Below are 21,847 nucleotides of genomic sequence, written 5' to 3' on the forward strand. Positions count from 1 at the left end.
TAGTCTCTAAATATATATATATATAAAATCTTAAATAATTATAATAACTTTATTGTTAATTGGCCCCTTAAGATTTTTTTTATCGATTCTTAATATTTTATGACATTTATCATAATTAAAATTAGGCACAAATTAAAAATAACTACGGAACCAAGTGTCACAGTTCTGGAGAGGGGATTAATATTTAGACAAAAATAAACAATCCCACAGAATTCAGAAACCAACATCGCATCAGAGATATGATCTATACAATGCCATGGCTAAATCTTATCTGCATGCAGTTTGCTGCAACAATACATTGGATCATTGAGCATTGAAACACAAGCATGACGTTGATTTCTAACGGCAAAATGAAACATACATTTAACTATAACATAGTTTAACAAGAAGCTTTTGCTCCCCTTCTTACCAGTAAGGCAGCATTTTCACATCATTTATGGAAAAATATTCCATGTTGATACTGATTACCCAGTTACTCTCTTCATCTAAAACAACATGCAGCACCAACTCGACTCCAAAGTATCACATCCATTGACATTCGTAAAGGGTCAACTCAGTCTGGCCGAGAAACTCAACCTCATTCTCACTTTACTCGTCTCCTCCTCTCTCTGTCTCTATCCCTACTTCTACCATGATCGTCACGCTCTCTACTCCCACTCTTTTCATGGCGATCCCTCTCCCACCTTTCACTTTCCAAATCATGAGCTCTATCCCTATCCCAGTTCCTTTCCCTCTCCCTGTCTGTATCATTTTCCCTATCCTTGTCCCTTGTTGATGATTTCCTTTGTGGGCTTTGGCTTCTGCTCTGGCTGCGGTGTCGCTTTCTTGATGATTCACGGCTATCATCCCTTCTATCCCTCCTTTCTGAAGATGTTCTCTCTGTTATAGACAAGTGAAGGAGATAAATTTACTCAAATACAAAGCATTGCAAAACTGGACGTGCATGAAACTGTTACTGGTGTTACAAGGATAAATGGTTAATAATGCTATACTTCTCAATTTCAGTTGCGAAACATTATAGTTCTAGCATGCCCAAAAGAATTGTAAACCTAAAACAACAGATGAAATGAAAGCTTTCTTGCTAGTGGAAATGCACATGTAAGGTTCTGCAGGCTTTAAAAAAGGGCACTTACTACTGTTCCCAGGGACATCTTGAGAAGAATCCAATAAACCATATTCTGACTGTAGCCATTTCCTATGGGTTGCAACTTTCCTCTCAATATCCTCTGCACTTTTTATCCCCCTCTCTTCGAGGGATTCCCGATATTCTATCAAAGCAACCTCCAATCGTCTCAACTTCTGTCTGCAATATCATAAGCAAAGTCAGCAAAATCTGGACTCTAGAACTCCAATGATTGCATGTTCCATGGACAATTAAGAGCAGAAGGTCATAACCAAAGACAATGAGTGGAGGTGTATTAGGACTGGTAGTGAACACACAAAGATGCTTCTAAATAAATTACAATAAAAAAATAAACAAACTCAAATAACTTTTTTAATGCAAACAACAGATACGGGCCCTTGAAAATCAGGACATATAGAGCAATATCTCTATTTATTGAAAGAAAAATAAAAACATGAAATCAAACTCAAAGGATGATACCGCTGCTCTTCATTCATCACGCTGTCAGGTTGCATGGGAATACTTGCATCAGTGGCAAACTCTGTTTCATCATCAGCCTTACCAGGACCATCACCAGCATTTTCACTTCCAGACGATGAGTAGCTCAAGCCCAAACCTCTAGCGCTTCTTTTTTGCTCATCATCACTGTCATCATCATCTCGTGCCCATTTAGAAGCCGGCAAAACAGGATCATTTTTCTCTTTCTTTGTGAAGGCTTTTAATTCAGGTTGCGGAATTGGAAGGGTTGTTGCTAAAGATGCAGACCCTCTGCTTTGAGACTGCATCCCGTCCTCCCCATACAGGTTCCAACCTGACAATCCCACTGGCTCTGATTCAACATTTGTTTCTCTGCACCCACTTGAAAATTTACTAGAACTAGAATGACTCTGAGAAATTTTCAAATCATCGTCTAACTCATAGCCTCTCTGCTTTTCTGCCTCTTCAAGACTGAGCAATCGAGCAACCATCATTTCTCTACCTCCAACAAGAGACAATCCATTATGTCTACAACGTCTTTCAAGTTCAGCAATGGGAAGACTCATTAGTTCCTTCGTAGCTGCTCCTTTGCCCATTGCCAATGCAGCATCTTGGTTGAACTTTCCTCCATCACCTGTATCTTCTGCGTTGATCTTTTTTTCTATTTCTGGTGCATCACCACATATAGAATGAAAAGAGACAACACCAGAAGTACTAGATCGTAGAAAAGTGGCCCGTAAACCATTCACATATGCATCCGAAAACAGAAACCAGTCAGACCATACTTGCAATACTTTCAGAACACGTTCCTGTTGGTACCCAGAAAATGCACATATTACAAGAGGAAACAAATGAAAGAGAATGGAGAATCAAACTGAAAGTGAATAATTATAATAACAGCTGACCTTGAGGGCCTCAGCAGTGATCCTTCCAGTTATACTACGATATAAGTCATTAAAGCTCTCCATTATGTCAGGTAGTGTGGCTTCAAATTTGGTGCGATATGCAGAAGCATTTTTTACAGGTGCACTGCTGTTATGTAGAATGTCAGAGACAAGCATGAGCCTTGCAACTTTAGTTGGAATTGGAGTTTCTTTAAGTGTCAGCGACTCTGTTAGAACTTCAACTATCTGCCATGCAAACCAAAATACATGTGCAACATAAGTACAATGAAGTATTTCATTTAATAACCACAAAAAAAACCTTTTTCTCATAATTTTTTTCATTTTTTCTTTTAATTCTTTTACTTCCTTATTGATGAAAAAACTGTTACCATGATGAACATTATATTAGCAAAATCAGGCCAGTTGAAACAATGCGTAGGCTAACATCAACCAGAACATGGCAATGAGATTCATGCCAAGCAAATACAAAACACGCAGCACTAGCTTGAAATGTATTAAGCAGAATATCAAAAAGAAAATAAGTTGAATGCACTGATATGAAGCAGCACCTCTCCTGCAGCATCAGCATTATCCAAAGCAAAACCCATAGCGTCCTTTATCTGACTTCTTTCTAATGTTAAAGCACGTAACATATCCTCAAACTCATCCCTCTGGGGATCAGTCAGGGTTCGCTCTGGGTCAACACGCTGCAAAAGTTCAAAACAGTAAGGGAAAAAAAGAAGTCCTATAGTTTTATTAGGTTTAGAAATTGATTCCAAATAATACAGGATATATTAGCACAGTAAACTTAGCAACATAAATTTATCCGTTACCTTTAATTTTGTCTGTTTTACAATCCGTCATTCATCTGTCTCTATTTAGTGATGGATTAACAATAGTATTGCAAATTGTATATTAACTTGCATAATGAAGGATTTAAATGTTGATATCTTTTGACATTGTTTAGAAAATTAATTCAGAACATTAAAGGTAATTCAGATAATAATGACGGATTGGTGATCATTACATTTTCTTTAGTTTCTAGTTAATCAAATTATATAGTCCATTTTGGTTTATAATTTCCAACGGCTTAACGACAATGGTTTTTCAATAATGGGAATGCTAGAAATCACAATGATAAAACATACCCTGCTTTTTCCTGCAGCATATGTGTTACCAGACTCATGCTCAGGGCTCCTTGCTGTGGGCAGAGGTGGTGGCATCCATCTAGGAAGGGAGGAAAAAACCAGTGAGAAATCTTATTAATCCTCCAGTACAGCATAGTCATGAATTTGTATATGCTTTCCCAAATAACTGTACACCAATATCCATGGCATTAGCAATGTTACATTACATACCTGCCACTACCAGTTATCATGATAAATGGTTCTGTTCGCCACCTTTGAAGAGTATCCCCCTGCATTCCCAGGAAGATTGAGCATTCTCAAGTCTCAACTTGCTCTCTCATACAGATATATATGTTACAACAGTATCCTCTTTTCAAATTACATATCAGAATATTAACTGCCAAAGCAGATTATTGTAACAAACATAATAACTAAATAATACCACTTGTTGCTAGAAATGAAAATAAGCTATTTTTTGAGAACGACGGAGTGTATATTTATGAGTCCAAACACACTTGAGCTAACTAGGCATGTAAAAAGATGTACCTGGGCAAAAGAATACAGCCTCCAAACATAGTATGTGTGTTCCTTTGAGCCAAGCTCAAACAAAAAGTTGAAAAGAGGATTCCCACGGCCTCTTTCCATGATAGCTTGTTCAAAAGCACATCCTCCATCCAAAACATACAGGGCCATTGTATCAATTACATGGCGGAGATGATCATCATCAGGTGGAACAACCATTATATCAGGAACATTTGGAGTAAGAACCTACACATGAAAATCAAGTTATCAACAAGATATATACACTTAAGTAAAATGAACTTTAACCTTCATGAATGATATCTAAATAAACAAAATAGATATGTTTCCAAATCCTCAATCACTAAAAAAAAGAATGCATGACCAAAATACGATGTTATTGAGAGTTGAGATGTCCATGGAAACAATAAATTTAAACAGTCAATTTTTTTCAACAAAATTAACCAATTTATGTCACAGTTGAAGTATATATTATAAAATAACTACAACTGGTTATGCTCAAATCAGACTGCCATTCCACAACAGTTCCAAAATGAACCCATGGAACAGGAAGAAATGGAAATTCTCCATTCACAATTTTATTGTTTCATTTCATTTTCATTGGGCAAAGAGTTGCAAAATATTGTGGTTCTATTAAAATAAAGCAGGCAAGAAATTTGTGAACTTACCAATTCAGAGTTATGGTTTGGGACAGAAGTTACCGGTGGGCCTGATGGACCAGAGAGAATTACAGTGGCACCCTATCAAACAGAAGTTAAATTCCTCAGAATCACAGCACATGGAGATAGAGAGCTTTACATTTATGTTAAGTATTATCAAATAAAAAAACATTAACCACTCATTTCTTTTCAAGAGGAAATTATTCTCAAAACATCAAGTTCATGCTTACATCAATGTGCCACAAATGTAATAATTCATCAAAAGAAACATTAAGCCCATAAATCAACTAAATATAAATTCAGGTGTTTACAGAAACATGTCATAGACCTCTTTACTCCTGATGGCCATATGTCCTGGTGGTGGAGCAGGAAGTGCTTGTGATGGAAGAGCAACAGATTTACCCCAGCCTATCTTCAACTCATATTCATACACAACAACTCCTGTGACATGAAATAATTCACTACAATAACAATCATGTTTCAATGTATTCACTGCATCTGAAAAGCAGCTCTCATATAATGGCATTGAACCGAGTATCATTCATAACTCAATAACATTATCACATGATGCACAAAAGTATAGGACTTTTAGCGTTCAATATCCCAAGGCATAAAAAAAATTATGCCCACAGTAAAAAATACGTCCTTTTCTCCTTTCTTGGCAGTTGGCACTGGCCAAAGAATTAAGTTTAGTTCAGCATATCACTTTTTACTTCCAAAAAATTATAAAGGACATTTATTTAGACAAAGATAACACCCAAAAATGGCAAAACATATCAATAGTAAATCAGAATACTTGAAAATGCAGTACCATGAACTTTCCAAGGAATAAACAACTCATCCTTTTCATCCAATCTCATTTTTCCATTCCAGGTTCCAGCCTTACTTTTTTTTTCTTTTTTTTTTTTAAAAAAAAAAAAAAAAGAAAGGTTGCGCAAACAAAGCCATGTCTGAAATATTAGCTGTACAATGACTCAGACTCCATAACCATACCCATGAAATGGCACAGGTATTTTAGGGCAAAGTGTCAAGTACATGTAACAGAGAGTTAGCAATCCAAAATTTCAATTAAAATATTAGTAGTATTAGTGCACATTTGAAAATTAAATTACACAAAACCTTGCATTTCATCTTTTGCAGCCTGTCCATCAGCTCTATTCATAAATGCTACAAATCCACAATTTCTTTGCCGTCTTCGCTCTTCTTCTGTTCTAGGCCACATTATCTTGACACTAGCAATAGGCCCAAATCTTCCAAAAGTCCGCAGAAGAAAATTCTCATCAACCTACAATAATAAGAAAAAGAAAATGTTAGCATTTTTTAAGGCATTAACAAAAAGCATTGATAAGTAATAACACAAGAAATATCAAATAATCATCAAACCTGAGGAGAGAGATTCCCAACATAGAGATTTGTAGTTTGTGGATCACCATCATCAAATGATCCCTTTCCACTTGGATCAAAGTCATCAGGCAGTTCATCAAACCTACTAGATGGCTGGAAAAATGAAAAATGAAGATGTTCATCCATGTTTCTGAAAATGAAAAATGCAAAGAGTAATACAAACATAATACAGTAGGAAGCATTATCACATATGTCAAAAATTGCTTGGGATAAACAAAAAAAAGTGTATAAATCCAACAAATTTTATGAGTATGATTTGAATGAAAAGGCATTGAACTACAAAATTTAGGAATTCATTTACCCAGTTTCAAAATATCACTTATGGTGAGGGGATGAGAGGATGAACTTACAGCAGAAATCTCACTAGCACGCCCATCACGCCAGCGTTCACGTTCCTGATTACGTCTCTCCCTCATCTCATGTTCATGCTTCAGCTCCTCCATGAAATGATCAATGTTCCGGGTCTTCCCCTTTTCCTTTTCCTTTTCCTTTTCCTTCTCCTTAGGTCTCTCCTCCTCCTTCTGTAAAGTATATGAAAAGAATGCTGTTACAAACAAAAACTTCCCAAAAACTAATACAAAAGGATGCCTTAACTTGTCACACTACTAACCTTCTTCTCAGATTCTTTTCCCTTGATTGCCATGGGAGGTGGCAAAAAAGATGGAACATACCTGCAGAAGTAACGTTAAAGATAAACATCCAGGTCACTTAGACAGACATGTAATTTGACATTACAGCCAACAACAGCCACATCTTTTTGGCAAAGATGAACTTCATGTTCTATTTTCATAGCTCTTAATGTGCAACAGAACAATACTGCAAATGTTATTTGATTTTAACATCATTTCAATTTTCATTTCACTGTACAGAGTTGAAAACAACTAGTAGATGTCAACCTCTTGTTTACAAGTAGCAAATTGATTGTTCATGGCACAAGATCTGCACCAAAATGCACACGGAGACCCAAGCACTCCCTTGATTACAACCCTGGTTTACACTATTCAGAAAATCAGAACATTTGCACCCTTTTACAGTTAATGATGAAACTTAAGAGTATTTATTATTGTGCCATTATTCCTCCTAAGTGTTGACCTTAGTAGAAAAACTTTCCTTGTTTTTCACTGTTCGAGTATAACTTTCAAATGAAAGCAAGCACAAGGAAGTATGAGTTGGTTTGCCACACAAAGGTCAAAAGTCATAATGATATTGCACACTTTTTACCACCATGAAGTAAACCTACAAAATGTGTTGAGATTCTGATTTCCCATAAGGCACCATAAAAAAATTATCATTTTCATGGCAAAATATCCCCACATATGAACACAGAAGAGGTAAGTGAACTGCAGGTAAACAGTGTAGTGCTCTCAAGCAATAGGAAAATCTACTTCCTTAAGAGTTGCCAATAGGCCAACAAAACAAGAGAGAACTGACTGCAGGGCTTTATTTTGGAATTTCAGCCAACAGATTACTCTATAGTTCACAAAAATATCATGGCATTTGAAAACCCCATAGCATATCTACAATAGCAATTTCAAAAGAATTCAAGTAGACTGCTGCATATGAAAATTGATGTTCAAACTTGAAATTTTATTTAGAGACATTCAATGGAGAAATTCATTTCACAAAAACCTCAGGGATAGCGCTTATGAAAGAAAAAAAAAATCAGAAGTCTTCAAACTGAAAGAGTAATTATATACAGCTTAGAAGCGTCTCATGAATATGCTATGAACACTATGGTAGAAATTTCAAGTTGAACCAAGTAAACTGAACCAACATCAGATCAAGTCATTTTCAAACTTGCGCACCTTGAAGAAAAGAAGAGAAAAAAGGGAGCTGCAGTGAGAAAATCACATTTAAATTCTTCTTTTTATCTCAACTATACACAACATTGCACCATTTATCAGAAGACTTCTTTGGAGATATTTCTACATCCACTTTCTTCCTTTTATCTCATTGCAAATCACATTGGGGTTGGGGATATCAACTTCCACTTATTACCAAGTAATTATGAACACCGCAAACTATTTCAGCCGGTACTTTACTTTTGCAGATTGAATTGAGATTTCTATTTATACATTCTCAATGAGAAAAGATGACCACTGACTTCCAGATGGAATAATTCCCAGTTTCATTATTAAATGATGAAAGTAAAGCATTAAAGATCATGTTCTTCTGTGGTTTAATGCTCTGTTCTGGTTGCGTCCATGTATGACCTCAATAACGCAAACAACAACAGTTTTATTTTACAAATCAATATTGACATTAAGAAGTCACCAACTTTCTCAAGACTAAAACGAAATTGCATTGTGTAAGAGTGGCAAGATCCATAGTTCACAATTATATTGCAGCATAAAAACATCAGAAGCTGAAATCTGATTACAAAGAGTGAGAATGTTCCAGGATCACAAATAGCTACATGCAACTTCTAAAACAATAGAACTCAGAATTGGCAAATCCAAATATCAATTAACATCTTTATTTCAATTACTTTTCTGATTTACTGCAAATCACCATTAAAAACCACTTTAAAGAACAAATGCCTTCAAGCACAGCAAACCACTACAATCATCTCCTTATTTCTTCAATTTACAAGCCTAACAAACAAAAAATTACATCTAAGAATATCAGCACCATATTATTGTCCTAACTCTGTGATGCCTTATGAAACAGAACTGCAACATGGTTAATCATGTTTATAATCAATCAAAAGCATTTATTTATTTACCTACTTCCCTTTTTTGGACCAGATACCCCATCTTTGGACTTTTCACCTGCCATTTGCGAATGAATAAAAAAGGCCCATACTTTTATTAATGTGTTCCCGTAATAATAGAAAACTACTAATTTATCCATAGCATGAAAAGAAAAAAGAAAAGAATAAAACATAATATGAAAAATGAAACTGTAATTCTAAAATCAATAGGCAGAAGTTATACTTCCAGACTGACCTTCAGAATCAGGCTTTACTCTCTCATTGGGATTGATGGTTCCACCTCGAACAAAAGCCTTAGACCCAGGCACGTTGTCCCCTTGAAATGACTCCACAAACTCCGCATACAATCGAGCTGTTTCATCATCCTCCCTCTTCAGATAAAGAGGGGTAGGTAGAGAGGAAAAAAGAACCAACTCATTAAGAAAACTAACAACTTTATTTACAAATAGAACTGAATCAACTTTGAAATTGGAGGTACCCAAAAGATTAAAATGCATACCTTTTTCTTTGCTTCTTCCTCCTCTCTATGCTTCTGGAAAGGTGTCTTTTTGCGCGTAATAGAGAAGGAACTCATCTTTGCAGCAATTTCCCAGGAAATAATTCTCCCAAAAGCACAGAATACTCAAATCAGCATATGCATCTGATTCAGAAAAAAAAAATCGCCAAATTCGTCATCACACTGTATTCAATTAACCAACGAACTCGATTTCCAAGTGTTAAAATCAATCTACGTGAGATTATATTTCGAACTACCTACTGAAGCAAAGGCCACAAACCCGATAAACCAAAACAACTAAGATACCATTACCAGTTTCTAATTTAACTGATCCTGTAGCTACATAGAAAGGAATGGGGAAGAGAGAGATGGAGAACGAACCGAGTTGAACCGGGTGCAGCGAATTGAATCAGTGCAGCTATCTCTAGGGTTTGCTCAGCTGCAAAAATGAAGGTTTCGCAGTCGAGCCTCGTGGAGAAAACGGAGTGAATGAGCTTTTGGTATTTGGTAATAGACCAAGCTTAATCTATAAATTATTTTTCATTGGAGGCCTGTGGAGTAAAAGTAATAATTAAAGAGCTATTTCTGAAAATAGCTTCTCTTTTTTATTATAAATAAAATTAATTTTATAATAAACAAATTATAAATATACTTAAAATTTGTTAATATTTATTTAATTTTTTTACTTGCTATGTTTCAAAAAGAAAAAAAATAAATTAGATATTTTTAATAAATATAATTTATTTCTTAAAAATAAGCAGCAATAATAATAATAAATTATAAAAAATAAATACCTATTTAATTGATATAATAATTGAATAATATATTAATAATCCATATATTGTGATATAATTTACTAATACTTAATTTTTATATATATTTTTTAAATAGGATCGGAAAATAAAATATGAGATCTATCAGATTTACTCAAATGCACTTAATATCAAATTAAATTTGCACTCTCTATGTGCAATATTATTAATTATTTTTAAAATTTATTTATTTGAGCATATGTATTTTTATTTTATTTAACAAAATATAATTATAATATTAGTGCTTATATTCAATTATTAGATAAATCATTTAAAAGAGGAAATATCTTAAAGGCAGTCATTATTAGTTTTTTCATAGTAAAACTTTCTTAATCATAATTTATCTCTACATTTATTTATAATAAGAAAATTTTATACAAACAACGTTATTTACTTACATTAATTTACATAAAAATAAACCAATAAAACTATGAAAGATAAAAATTAGATAATGATATTTACTAAAAATATTATTAGTTTATAGTATTTATTATTTTAAATAAATCAATTTTTTTTTATAAAAAAGTAAATTTAAATAAATATATTGAGTATTTGTCTAGTACCTTTTTATCACATAATTATCTTCCAAAACATCCTTTACTAAGCTTGCTTGCTTGCATTCTATGTGGTTATTGAAATATATATCCTTAAATGACAATCTCTTATTGTTTTTGAAAAATAAATTACGTTTGAGAAATATTTTCCATTCAAAATATTTTTTGAGACAAATATTTTTCATAAAAAATATTTTTAAATTCATATATAGTGATATAAATATAAGTTCAGAACATTATTTTTTTCAAAGGGAAGAATAAAAATAAAAAAATATTTTCGATTAACAATTTTTCCTGAGTTCCCTACCAAAGAAATATGTAGTTTGAGAGTCTTAAGTTGAAATCCAATTTCTATTCTATTGCCCCCCAAACATAAGAAGGGAAGTCCTTGCGTTAATAATCAATCACTGCCAAGATAAACAGAATAAATTACAGCAATCTTTGTAGACTGCCAAATGGCTGAAGATGAATGTTCAAACTTGGCAGATCATATCAGCACAAAAAAGAGTAAAATTTGCAGACCAGGAACTTGTAGGAGAAAATCAAATAACCACCCATAAGTATATATGCAAAAATACAGTATACTTCTCAGGTCAAGCATTGTAAAAATGAATGCTGCATTGACAATGGATACACAGAACAAATAAATAATCACTTCTCATCTGTAATTTATGCAGAGAACTGCCACTGTTATTGCTAATACAGGTACATAAAGGAAAGAGTGTACATTTGCCACATTAAACAAGTTGAGATCAAGAGTCCAACCCAAATGAAATGACAATCCAAATCTTCATTCATATATATATATATATATATATTTCTTTCCAGGTGGATTTAATTCTACATAAAACTTTGGTAGACATTAGGTACTGAGATCACAGTGTCTCTCATTACTGCGCCAATTTCTTAAGGTGTTGAAATGTCCGCTGCTTTATCCACTGTCTATCATATGGCAGATATGCCCGAACTGAGTGATCATAACTGCAGGCCAAAAGCAAACAGCATATCAGTTATTCTCCCAAGCTAGTATCAGGTGTGCATTCAAGTTCACTAGTAATGCATAGAATTATACTTCACCAAATTTAAAATGAGGACACTTTAGTTCTCTATCCTAGAATATAAAATATAGCATTACATATTAGGCCCATTAATGGGCAGCATGTCACCAAAACCTTGCACTTTTCACAGGAGAATCTCTAATTGTCAAAACATAGGACTTTAGTTCTTTATCCCTAGAATATAAAATATAGCATCATATATGAGTTCTTTGTGAACTATAGCACCACAAAGCATTCATACTTGAATCATGCAACCAAGAGCAGTCACAAATAGCAATTTTGCATAGGAAGTTGTCAAAATTGTTTGCTATTTCCCATTTGCAATCTTAGCAGACATTGCCTCACGACACTTTGATATCTTGCTGGATAGTCCATCTTCAAAGGAAATATACTCTTCTTCAACCATCTTCATAGATGTACCTTTTTTTCATCTTTAAAAATTAAAATTAATAAATCCAAGTGGCACCAACATAAACTTCACAGGCATTTTGTTAGCTTTAAAGTGTTTTACAATGCAAGTAGACAGATAGACAGTCGGAGAGAGGCAAAAGCATACACTAAAGCACTCATGTCTGCAAGGCCATCTATAAAATTGTAGAGATCTGCAATGTCATAAGTGATATTTCTGATAGCTGGGTTTAGTTCCTTTAGCTTCCTTTCGTATAACCCACATATACCTGTAAAAAATTGAGCCTTAATAGAAGGAAAACTTTTCTAAGCATGCATAATTTAACCAATTACCACAAAAAAAAAAAGGAAAACTGCAAATTAGTAAGAAGCTGAACTATTAAACCCCACAGGACAGCAAACAGCAATGTGATGACAGAGTTAAAAGAAACAGAAAAAAGAAAGACAAAAAGAAAGAAAGAAAAAGAGAAAGGGGGAAAACAAAGGGGGAAAAAGCTAATAGTTTGAAAGTAAGAATGAATCAATTTCACATTAGCTGAATCAGAATCACACTCTCTCTGCCACAACATAGCATACACCATATCAGAACTAAAAAGTGTTAGAAAGAGAAACAGTAGTTGTGTGGGAAATGGACGAAGCCCAGATTACAGGATGAATGACATTGATATTAACAATACAACTGAGGCAGCTAACAGATATTTCAATTCTTTTCCAAAGAGTGCTCCAGATGAAGCAAACCACATAACATGAGTGGGACTCCTAAGATGGACCATGAACTCATGATCCATTAGACCAAATGCTTTGCTTTAATGCTCTTAATTTGAAACAAAGGTTTCGACAAAAAGAAATGGGAATATTAATAAAAAGAAATCCATGAAAATATTGTCTAGTTCACTTGTAAATAAAAAAGACAAAGATGATGATCACGACAACAGTGGCAATTGCATGATAACAATAAAAACAAGTATTACATACCATCCATAGCTTGACTAATTGAATCATAGTCCATAAATGTTCTAGATGCTCTACTTTGCGAGGTCTGCATCAGAATGATGGTATGTCTATTAGCCTACATAAGAACAGAAAACAATCAGTCAGTAACCTAGCAAGATAAGAGGATATAACAACTCACATGATGAAAAGGCCAAGAAACTCCATAGGCATTATTGATAATAATTCCATTCTGCAAAAGCATAAAAGGCCTCGTGGACAAAACTCAGAGGTTTTCAATCACCAAATAACTGTAATATTGTAAGTATTCCAAGACATACAATCCAACAAAAAGGAGCTACCTGCGAATCCCTGCAGGCTACAGCATAAACTATGCTTTACCTTTAGTTGGTTTATCAACCATTTGATAGAGTGCATTAGTTACTGGGGAAAAAATCGCATTCATTGCATTAACTTGATAAAATAAAGCTCCCTTAAGCTATGCAAAATGAGAATATCATCAATATTCAATGACGAAGCTAGTTGGAGCAATATATTCTACTGACATACTAAATTTCTAGCAGCTACAAAGCCCATGTCTTTGCATACTCAAATCCCAGTTCAAACACCAAGAATCAATCTTCACATGATTTCAATTTTTTGAATAGCATGAGAACAAATAATGACCTCAAATCCTCAAAAAAACCTATAAATGAAAGCCGCGAACCAGTAGCACAATATATAAACAAGAACCACCTCATTAAATATGCAATTTTCAATAGAAATTACTAATTAGAGAACCAACACACCAGATGCTACGCCTTGCAGGAAAAAAAAGGCTTTATTAGGAACAAAACGATAAATGAAGCAGTATGTGAAGGAAGGAAATGAAAAACCCTAACTTTCCCGGGAAAAAAAATGGCAAGAAAGAGTTAATAGGGAAAAAAGAAAACAGGGAAAAATAAAAAGAGAAGAAATCGAATTACCATGCGAGAGGGTTAATTTGAAAGCTTGAACAGCAAGCGCGAGAATGGATTCTTTGCTTCAAGCTTCAGCTCTACAAGAAGGGAAAATATAGAATTGACTTTGTAGCAGACCAGAATGCCAGAGCTGGGTGACTTCATATATACGCTAAATATTTATTTTTCTATATATTAACAAATATTTTATATGTATATATTGCTTCATAAAAATTTATATATTTGATTAAAAATAAAGTAAAATTATTTTATGAAAAAATTAAACTTCATAAAAAATATATATTTTATATTATAAATTAACTTATTTATAAAAAAAAATAATTTGTAAAAAAAATGTTTAAATTAATATAAGAAATTACATTAAATTAATAACGTTTTTGTTAAGTTATTTAATTTTAGTAATAAAAAATTAATAGCATTATCATTAAAATAGTGTTTTATTTTCATTGTTTACAAATTATATAAAATATTAATGTTGTTTATACTTTTTCAAATTTTTACTACTTTTTATTAAGTTGATAACTTTTCATAAAATAATTAATTTATATATATATATATATATATATATATATATATATATATATATATATATATATATATATATCGTTTCTTAAAAATTTATAAATGAAAAATATAAATATCGTAATTTCAATTTTTAAAAAACTTATGAAAAAAAAACTCATGTTTTTATCTTTTCTAAATTATTATTATATATTTTCATATGATTTATTTGAAAATATATTTACTTTGAAAAATAAAAAAAAAATATAAATTTTTTATAAAATTTGTGATACTCGTTCAAAAAATGTGAAAAGCAAAAAATATCATTCGATCTAAAAAAAATATTCAAATATATTAACATTCAATGCATTATTAAAATTTACTTTTTGTGTGTTTTAGTACAGAAATATAATCTAATTATTTTTATTACATTTATAACCATAAAATTATTAATTTATTAGCTGTTGATATTTTTTACTAATCCTTCTAAATAATAAAAAAAATATTATATTTATTTATATCTTATAAAAACAAAAATATACTATTGTTTTTTCACATAAAAATTTTAAACAACTTCGTGGATTTACTTTTTCTTTTTAAGTGTTTTGACTTGAACATGGCAGTAATTGTCTAACCAACCACCGCTTCATATTCTATTCCTCATAGGTTTTAATCAATTAACTACATCATCAATCCACCTGTGAAATTAATAAAAATTTTTATTAATATTTCACCAGTCTGATTAGACAATAGTCTGATATCTAATTAGATGACACACAATATCACCAGTGAAAAAAAAAATCAAATATTATATATCTCAAACTTTCCTCAAAATTCATCATTTCAATTAAGACGAAATTTCATAAAAAATTATTGTTAGAGAATATAATTCAGCATATTCTCATTACACTTATAATTATGAAATCCCTTCCTATTAATTGGTAATAGTCAAATTTTTAAAAAATTTAATAACCATCTTTACCTTCTCAACGATGTAAAAACTTATAAAAGATATCGATACACACATTTTTATTTAATTATTATTAAATTTAAAATATTTTATTACATTGATCATTGTTTTCAATTTGATTAAGGGAATAGCTATTATAAACATCAATCACCTTGTCCTTTTTTTTATATATAAATTAATTTTTTTATATAAATTAATAAATCACAGCCCATCAATTTCAAATTCTAAAAAATTAAATTAAATAATATTAAATAAAGTCAAATTCAAATTTAATATTATATGTACTCAACTTAATTTGATCTAATTATACTCTTATTTACCCCATTGTAATTATACTAAATTAATTATAAATTAACTAAAATTACATTTTAATACATTGTAATTTAAATTTGTTACATTTTTATTTAATTAAGCTAATAAAAAAATCAATATTTGAAGGTTAAATTTGTTTAAATCTTATTGAATTATCATTCCATGTAAACTTAATTACGGTAATACTGTCAAATTTCTCCTGCATCAAGCAAGTCTGGCAAAGAAATAGTTGATAAAGCTTCACTTGCTTATAAGGAGGCTTAGGTTGATGAAATTGGCTTGCAAAACAATTCCAATTAAAGCTTGTAATTCCTAGGCTAAAGAAGAAGAAGATGACAGCAACAAATAATACAAGCAGAAACATTTTTTCTCAAGTGATGTAAGAATTCTATTACAGAAAGACACCTGTATATCTGTGATGCCTGGTGAAGAAATTTACACAAAGTGATTTACTTTTCTTCTGTTAGAATGGCCAATATACAACTCAATCTTAGCACCATTATGCTGCAAGGAGCTTCTGAATGTCCCTCTGCAACAAGAATGAGGAGAATTAGACCAACCAATTATCAACAGAGATTGAATGCCTCATATGCAAAAATACTCAAAGTTGGTCATTGAGATCTTGAAAAATAAAAGAAAGATCGATGCAATAGGAAAATTTACTATTTTATCTATGTGATACGGAAAAACTCATTGGTTAGTCTATCAGTTTTGAAAAATACATTAAAATGTCTTTAAAGTTTTAAAAAATCTACTAATTACCCGTCATGTGTTCTATTATTTAGTCGCTCAGTTTTATAAAAATATTTACTAATTAGTCTCTCTGTATTGAGAACATTTTAGATTTTTTTTATAATGCTTAACCACTAAAATTAATAGAGGAACTGATTAGTAGACTTTTAAAACATGACTAACTAATGTGTTTTCCTATACTACAGGGACCAAATAGTAATTTTTCCTAAAACTAATGATACTTGCCAGAATGATGATGACCATTTCAGACACAAATGGATTACATTACCTCATCAGCAGCAACATTCGATGGACTCGAAAGCCATAGTTTTCTTAAAAACATACTTTGATTAAAATTTTAATATAGCTATCATATCTTTAGAAAATCATGAAAGACCAAACAAATGACTTCACCATTTCCTCTGTTGCAACAATTAAGAAGAATCAACATTCAAGGATGTCAAACTGTAGAAAATATCAGAAGAAATATACCTCGATTTGGAAAGGCGAAGTTGTTGGTGGATATCTCTCCACAACCTTGCCATTCTTGTTCACAAGGAACTTCTCAAAGTTCCACTTGATCACATCACCTAAAAATCCTCCAGCACTTGACTTCAGGAATTTATAAACTGGAGCTGTATTCGGTCCATTCACATCCACCTGTTATGCAAAATCACAGGTATTTTAGCTTATTTTTCGCCATATCTTGTGGCAAGGAAACAGGGAATTGTGCTGCATACCTTATCAAATATTGGGAATTCTGCTTTGTACCTGGTACAAGCAAATTGTTTGATCTCAGGGTTTGACCCTGGCTCTTGTCCTCCAAATTGATTGCAAGGGAAAGCTAGAATCTCAAATCCTAAGAGCAAAAAACAGAATCAATAAGGGAAAAAAAAAAGAAAATTCACTTTCCAAAGCTTTAAAATTTTCAAATTTGTTACATAAATGTCAATAGCCACTATAAACTGAACACCTGCATTGCTAATCTGCAATCTCTCTCCTGTATATTTGTATTCTCTGAAACTCCGACCTTTCATTTTAACATGCCGTACCCGTGTTGACACGACACTCCATGGAATACGACATGAAATACATGTCCGACACATATTCGTGCAATCGGATGCTTGAGTGATCTATTTACGCATAATTAACAAAACATTCTTTTCTCTCAAGATAAAGAACATGCATTTAAATAAAATTAGTTATTTGATTGTATTTTGAATGGTGCACTTGGTTGTAATTGGCCATCTATTTAGACTATAATTATTACTACATGTAGTAACTTTTTATTTTTCTATTCTAGTTTATTTTATATAACATAACGTATTCAAGCACCCGTATCTAAATTTAGATCCATATTTCCATATTTTCTATTTAAAAAGTTGACAAGTCAGACATGGAGTATATATCCATTTTGGACAACCGTATCCGAGTCTAACATAGTTTGTATTATGTCCATTGAACCGTATCCGAGTCTAACATAGTTTGTATTATGTCCATTGATTGTTTCTCAATACAATGATTATTGATATGATTTCAAAAAAGGCTAGAAGACAGCAAAGATCTTGCAGAATTTCAATATCCACAGTGTAAATGAGCATGTTCCCAAAATGATTAGGAAACTTGTATGCATTGGAAAACATCAGATTGCCTTTTAAATAGTTGAAGAAGAAACTGCATGCCATACAAACGGAATCCTCCATTTCAGTGCTTCATTTGACATCTTTTTAAATTCTTATGAATAAAACAATTCAACTGTAGAGGCCTCAGACTGCAAAATGAGCAGATTTCAAATACAAAAGACACTAATTCCAACACAAATCCACTTGAAAGGTGCATTAAAAAGAAATTATTGGACAAAAATTATATAGCAAAGTACCAGCAGAAAAAACAAAAAGAATTCAAGTGCCTTCCTCTAAAACTATAGCTTACCTTGAGTCTTGTACTTCTCATATAGGTGTGAGAGTTCTGTATAATTTGACGATGTCAAACCACTACAATGCAGAAAAAAAACATTCCATAAGACCTCAAGTGGCCCAGAATAGATGAAGGCATTAAAAATTGGTTGGTGTCCAAGCAATTGTTCACATATGAAACATGAAACTTTATTAAGCTTATAGGAACATAGAAGGTAGCAGACTAAGTATCTGCCAAGGAGAGACAGAACATTCTTAAAAGGAAAGGTTTACCATTTTGAAGCAACATTAACAATCAATAGAATTTTCCTCTTAAATTTGCTGAGAGAAACGTCCTTCCCATCAATGTCCTGAACATTGTGAACAAAAAAAATAGGTCATTTGGTCAAGCTACATTTTATTGCTAGTTAGTAATTATTTAGTGCATTAGAACTTCAAATATTATAAGAATAAAAATATTTTGCAAGTGCCGAATACAAGAAAATGAATAAAGAAGAAATAAAGTAAGAATTGCAGAGAAGATAATGACTTCTCAATCTTATGTATCCTGTACCAACATCAACAGTTGAAGCCTAACATCTGCAAATAAGTTGTAGATTTTGATCTTTCAAGCTTTCCTTAGTTAATAAATAAAAGTTCCTTAATTGAGAAAATTTAAAACAATACCCAACGTTTGGAACTCGAAAAATTCACCTTCACAGTGTAGCTGTGTATACTTTTCTCAGTGGCAGCTCTCGCATAAACTCCAAAAGAACGAGTTTTTGAGAGAACCCCAGGAAAATTTTGCGATTGCAGAGAGAACCCATGTTGCAGAAAAGTCGAATTAGTAGACCCAAATGAGGAATTCACAGAAGGAACAAAGAAAGCTACTGAAGGCCGTGAGGAATAAGAGTTTGAAGTTAATTTCAACATGGTTAGACTCTGTAAAGGCGAAGAGGAAGTCACAGATGCCATCTGAGTTTTGCTTTTTTCTCTTCTGGGACTCTTCGGTGGATTACGGGAATCAAAGAGTGCTTAGAAGAAACTATATGACAAGCTGAATTCTGACAAAAATGAGATTTACGCAGTGGACGATAATGCTCCACATAGTCTGGTTTTTTGTCGTTAATATGAAACAAGCTAACGATAATGGCATTAAAATTAAAATTAATTAATTAATCTACCGTGGTTGGGCTTTAAGCCCAACTGCAATTCAATGGGCATGTTTGCTCTCACTCGTTTCATTTGCGGGACAACTTGTCGTCTACCGTGTTTCAGTCATATTAGCAGTCTTGAGAGATGCAAGCAGCTTGAACGAGTATGAGCTCGAGACGTCGAGGTGGTTGGGATGCTCCTGGCGCTTGATTCTCTATCTCCAGCTTTGATGCTCAACCTCTCAGGTCTCAGCCTGGTTCCCTTCCACCCAAAACGATACATATAATTTTTTAGTGAAAGATGAGATTTTGTGGATGAAATGTTCTTCTTGATGTAAGTTTGTGTACCTACTGTAAATGTGGACAAAAAGCCATCTGGGATTTAGTGGGCTTGCGATGAGTTTAGCAATGCCCATAAAGAATCCACATTTCATGTGTCACGAGCAGAATTCTTTACCAATTAAAGTATCCATGCGACGCTAGTAAACTCACCCCAAACTTGAAAATATTAGTCAGCCTTACTCCAAGCATGCCAACTTAAGCAATAGAGATATACAGTACAGAAGTTAAGTAAGAACAATGTCAAAGAGTTAGACAAATAATAGCCAAAACACTTTATTAAATATATTGTGGGAATACAAAATCAAGCTATATACAAGTACCCTCAAACACTCACACAATACTTATGTACAAGAAGCTCTCAAAGATAGCTCTCAAAGCTCTCTTAAGTTGCTCTCAAGTTTCTCTCAAGTTGCTCTTAAGTTGTTGGACAAATGCCCAAGCACTCCTATTTATAGGCTGTCCACTTCCTCAATGTGTGGTGGAAAAGCCCTCCCAAATGTGTGGCCAGAATTTTCCTTCCAGAAATTTCAGGAACTAAATGGTAATTTCACACTCCTGGGAAGCTTTTGGGTTCTGTTGGCCAACCAGCTCGTGGGACTCCTGCTGGTGAGAAACCTGCAGGTTTCTAGAAGCTTCTGGGCTATTCCAGCCTGTTCTGGGCACCACTGGCCCGTTTTGGTGCCTTCTGAAATTTTCGTAGGCCAACCAGACTCCCCTGGAATTTTCGTTGGCCAACCAGAATCTCCTGGCACCTTTCCGCGCACCCCCAATGCTTCTGGAAGCTTCCAGCGCCTTCCAGCACATCCCAATTCCTTTCCATCACTGGCAGACTCGAACCTCACGCTACCCAGCTCCATTTCTCCGAAGTGACGCTCCTTTACTCAAGCTACGAGCGCAACGAGCCAAAGGGGAGCGTGGAGCTGAACTTGTGCAAGACCGCGATGGCGAACGGTAGGGGTGCAAGCACTTGGGGAATAAGTGAGCCCGTGACACATAGAATCTGATCGTCAACCAATTTTCATAATTTATATGTATATGGGTATATCTTATCATTTGATTTAGAACTATGTATCTTGGTTGTTTTAGCTGCATGCTTTTCTGGAACAGATTGGTAAATTGTCTTTTGGGTATTGGCGAGGCGTTAAATAATCACCAGGACCAACTAAGCTTCCAGCTTGCGAGAACTCTTATGTTCTGAAATCTAAAAAATAAGGTTTTAGAAAAGTGTTCCTCCTTTTTTATTATTTTTCCCTTTGTCTATTAGCCAATACCTAACGGCCTCCTATAGAGACAGGAGTCTGTACGTACAAATGGCATAGAAGCAATGGAAATTGAAATTTTATATGGAATTTGATGATTTTAGATGATCCAAAAAGAGATAGATTTAAGTGTCGTGAGCTTAAGGGTGTTAACATTCTTAGTTTGTCATTATCAAGCCTATGATAGTTATTTTCATAAATTTTGAATTTTTGTGTGTGGAAGTTGTACTGTTTTTGCTATAGGGACCCAATTTCTATATGGATAATGTCTTCTTTTGTCCTTGATGTTTAATTTATGTTCACCTTTATCCTTAAAGAATATTTGGAATACTCAATTCTGATGTTGATCTTGTGGTTGTTAGCTATCTTTTTCTCACATTGGACTTAATCTTCTGCAGCTGGTTTCTAACAGAGATGTGAAAGAAGACAAGACAAAAAGTGGCAGGTGGAAGAGGAAGAGAACTTTTCAAGCATTTAAATTCCACTTTTAGCCTTGAAAGTGCTAGAAGATTCAACT

General features: G+C 33.2%; 3 protein-coding genes and 1 non-coding gene across 5 annotated transcripts; 1 reads left to right on the plus strand and 3 right to left on the minus strand.

The window, feature by feature from the left end:
* Positions 1-155: 155 nt before the first annotated feature.
* Positions 156-9,962, minus strand: LOC110610636 (protein RRC1). The gene is made up of 18 exons (XM_021750655.2): positions 9,805-9,962; positions 9,427-9,567; positions 9,163-9,298; positions 8,940-8,985; positions 6,825-6,885; positions 6,565-6,735; positions 6,194-6,307; positions 5,930-6,095; positions 5,139-5,251; positions 4,820-4,891; positions 4,158-4,379; positions 3,843-3,901; positions 3,633-3,711; positions 3,054-3,191; positions 2,506-2,730; positions 1,604-2,409; positions 1,134-1,303; positions 156-879 (listed from the first exon to the last, which is right to left on the minus strand). Exons 2-18 carry the CDS (start codon positions 9,499-9,501, stop codon positions 584-586), a joined length of 2,949 nt encoding a protein of 982 aa, XP_021606347.1. The 5' UTR covers positions 9,502-9,567; positions 9,805-9,962; the 3' UTR covers positions 156-583.
* A 1,471-nt stretch (positions 9,963-11,433) lies between these two features.
* LOC110611308 (enhancer of rudimentary homolog) lies at positions 11,434-14,322 on the minus strand. Its single transcript, XM_021751547.2, has 4 exons — positions 14,172-14,322; positions 13,231-13,324; positions 12,404-12,524; positions 11,434-11,770 (listed from the first exon to the last, which is right to left on the minus strand). The coding sequence occupies exons 1-4, from the start codon at positions 14,172-14,174 to the stop codon at positions 11,680-11,682; spliced, it is 309 nt and encodes a 102-aa protein (XP_021607239.1). The 5' UTR covers positions 14,175-14,322; the 3' UTR covers positions 11,434-11,679.
* A 1,855-nt stretch (positions 14,323-16,177) lies between these two features.
* On the minus strand, positions 16,178-19,747 carry LOC110611307 (phospholipid hydroperoxide glutathione peroxidase 1, chloroplastic). 2 transcript variants are annotated; one of them, XM_043955009.1, is made up of 6 exons: positions 19,263-19,747; positions 18,870-18,946; positions 18,613-18,674; positions 17,421-17,539; positions 17,173-17,340; positions 16,178-16,477 (listed from the first exon to the last, which is right to left on the minus strand). In XM_043955009.1, the coding sequence occupies exons 1-6, from the start codon at positions 19,548-19,550 to the stop codon at positions 16,448-16,450; spliced, it is 744 nt and encodes a 247-aa protein (XP_043810944.1). In that variant the 5' UTR covers positions 19,551-19,747; the 3' UTR covers positions 16,178-16,447. The 2 variants fall into 2 exon arrangements, with proteins under 2 accessions (XP_043810944.1, XP_021607238.1); XM_021751546.2 differs by having other exon boundaries at positions 19,290-19,692.
* Positions 19,748-20,062: 315 nt separating this feature from the next.
* LOC122723403 lies at positions 20,063-20,160 on the plus strand. Its single transcript, XR_006350352.1, has one exon. It is a non-coding gene; the product is annotated as a small nucleolar RNA snoR103 (small nucleolar RNA).
* Positions 20,161-21,847: the final 1,687 nt, after the last annotated feature.

Source organism: Manihot esculenta, chromosome 3 (assembly GCF_001659605.2).
Source record: "Manihot esculenta cultivar AM560-2 chromosome 3, M.esculenta_v8, whole genome shotgun sequence".
In the NCBI taxonomy this organism is placed as follows: domain Eukaryota; kingdom Viridiplantae; phylum Streptophyta; class Magnoliopsida; order Malpighiales; family Euphorbiaceae; genus Manihot; species Manihot esculenta.

What these genes read in the sequence shown, in the direction of transcription:
- LOC110611307 (XM_043955009.1), bottom strand. Translation starts at nt 19,550, where the DNA reads ATGGCATCTGTGACTTCCTCTTCGCCTTTACAGAGTCTAACCATGTTG. An exon ending in GTTAATGTTGCTTCAAAATG is followed by an intron (nt 18,675 to 18,869) that starts GTAAACCTTTCC and finishes TCTGCATTGTAG; the next exon opens with TGGTTTGACATCGTCAAATT. An exon ending in CTTCGCCTTTCCAAATCGAG is followed by an intron (nt 16,478 to 17,172) that starts GTATATTTCTTC and finishes TTCTTGTTGCAG; the next exon opens with AGGGACATTCAGAAGCTCCT.
- LOC110611308 (XM_021751547.2), bottom strand. An exon ending in AATTAGTCAAGCTATGGATG is followed by an intron (nt 12,525 to 13,230) that starts GTATGTAATACT and finishes AATTTTTTACAG; the next exon opens with GTATATGTGGGTTATACGAA. An exon ending in GCAGACATGAGTGCTTTAGT is followed by an intron (nt 11,771 to 12,403) that starts GTATGCTTTTGC and finishes TTTGGCCTGCAG; the next exon opens with TTATGATCACTCAGTTCGGG.
- LOC110610636 (XM_021750655.2), bottom strand. Translation starts at nt 9,501, where the DNA reads ATGAGTTCCTTCTCTATTACGCGCAAAAAGACACCTTTCCAGAAGCAT. An exon ending in ATGCTGATGCTGCAGGAGAG is followed by an intron (nt 2,731 to 3,053) that starts GTGCTGCTTCAT and finishes TTTGCATGGCAG; the next exon opens with ATAGTTGAAGTTCTAACAGA. An exon ending in TCACTGCTGAGGCCCTCAAG is followed by an intron (nt 2,410 to 2,505) that starts GTCAGCTGTTAT and finishes GGGTACCAACAG; the next exon opens with GAACGTGTTCTGAAAGTATT.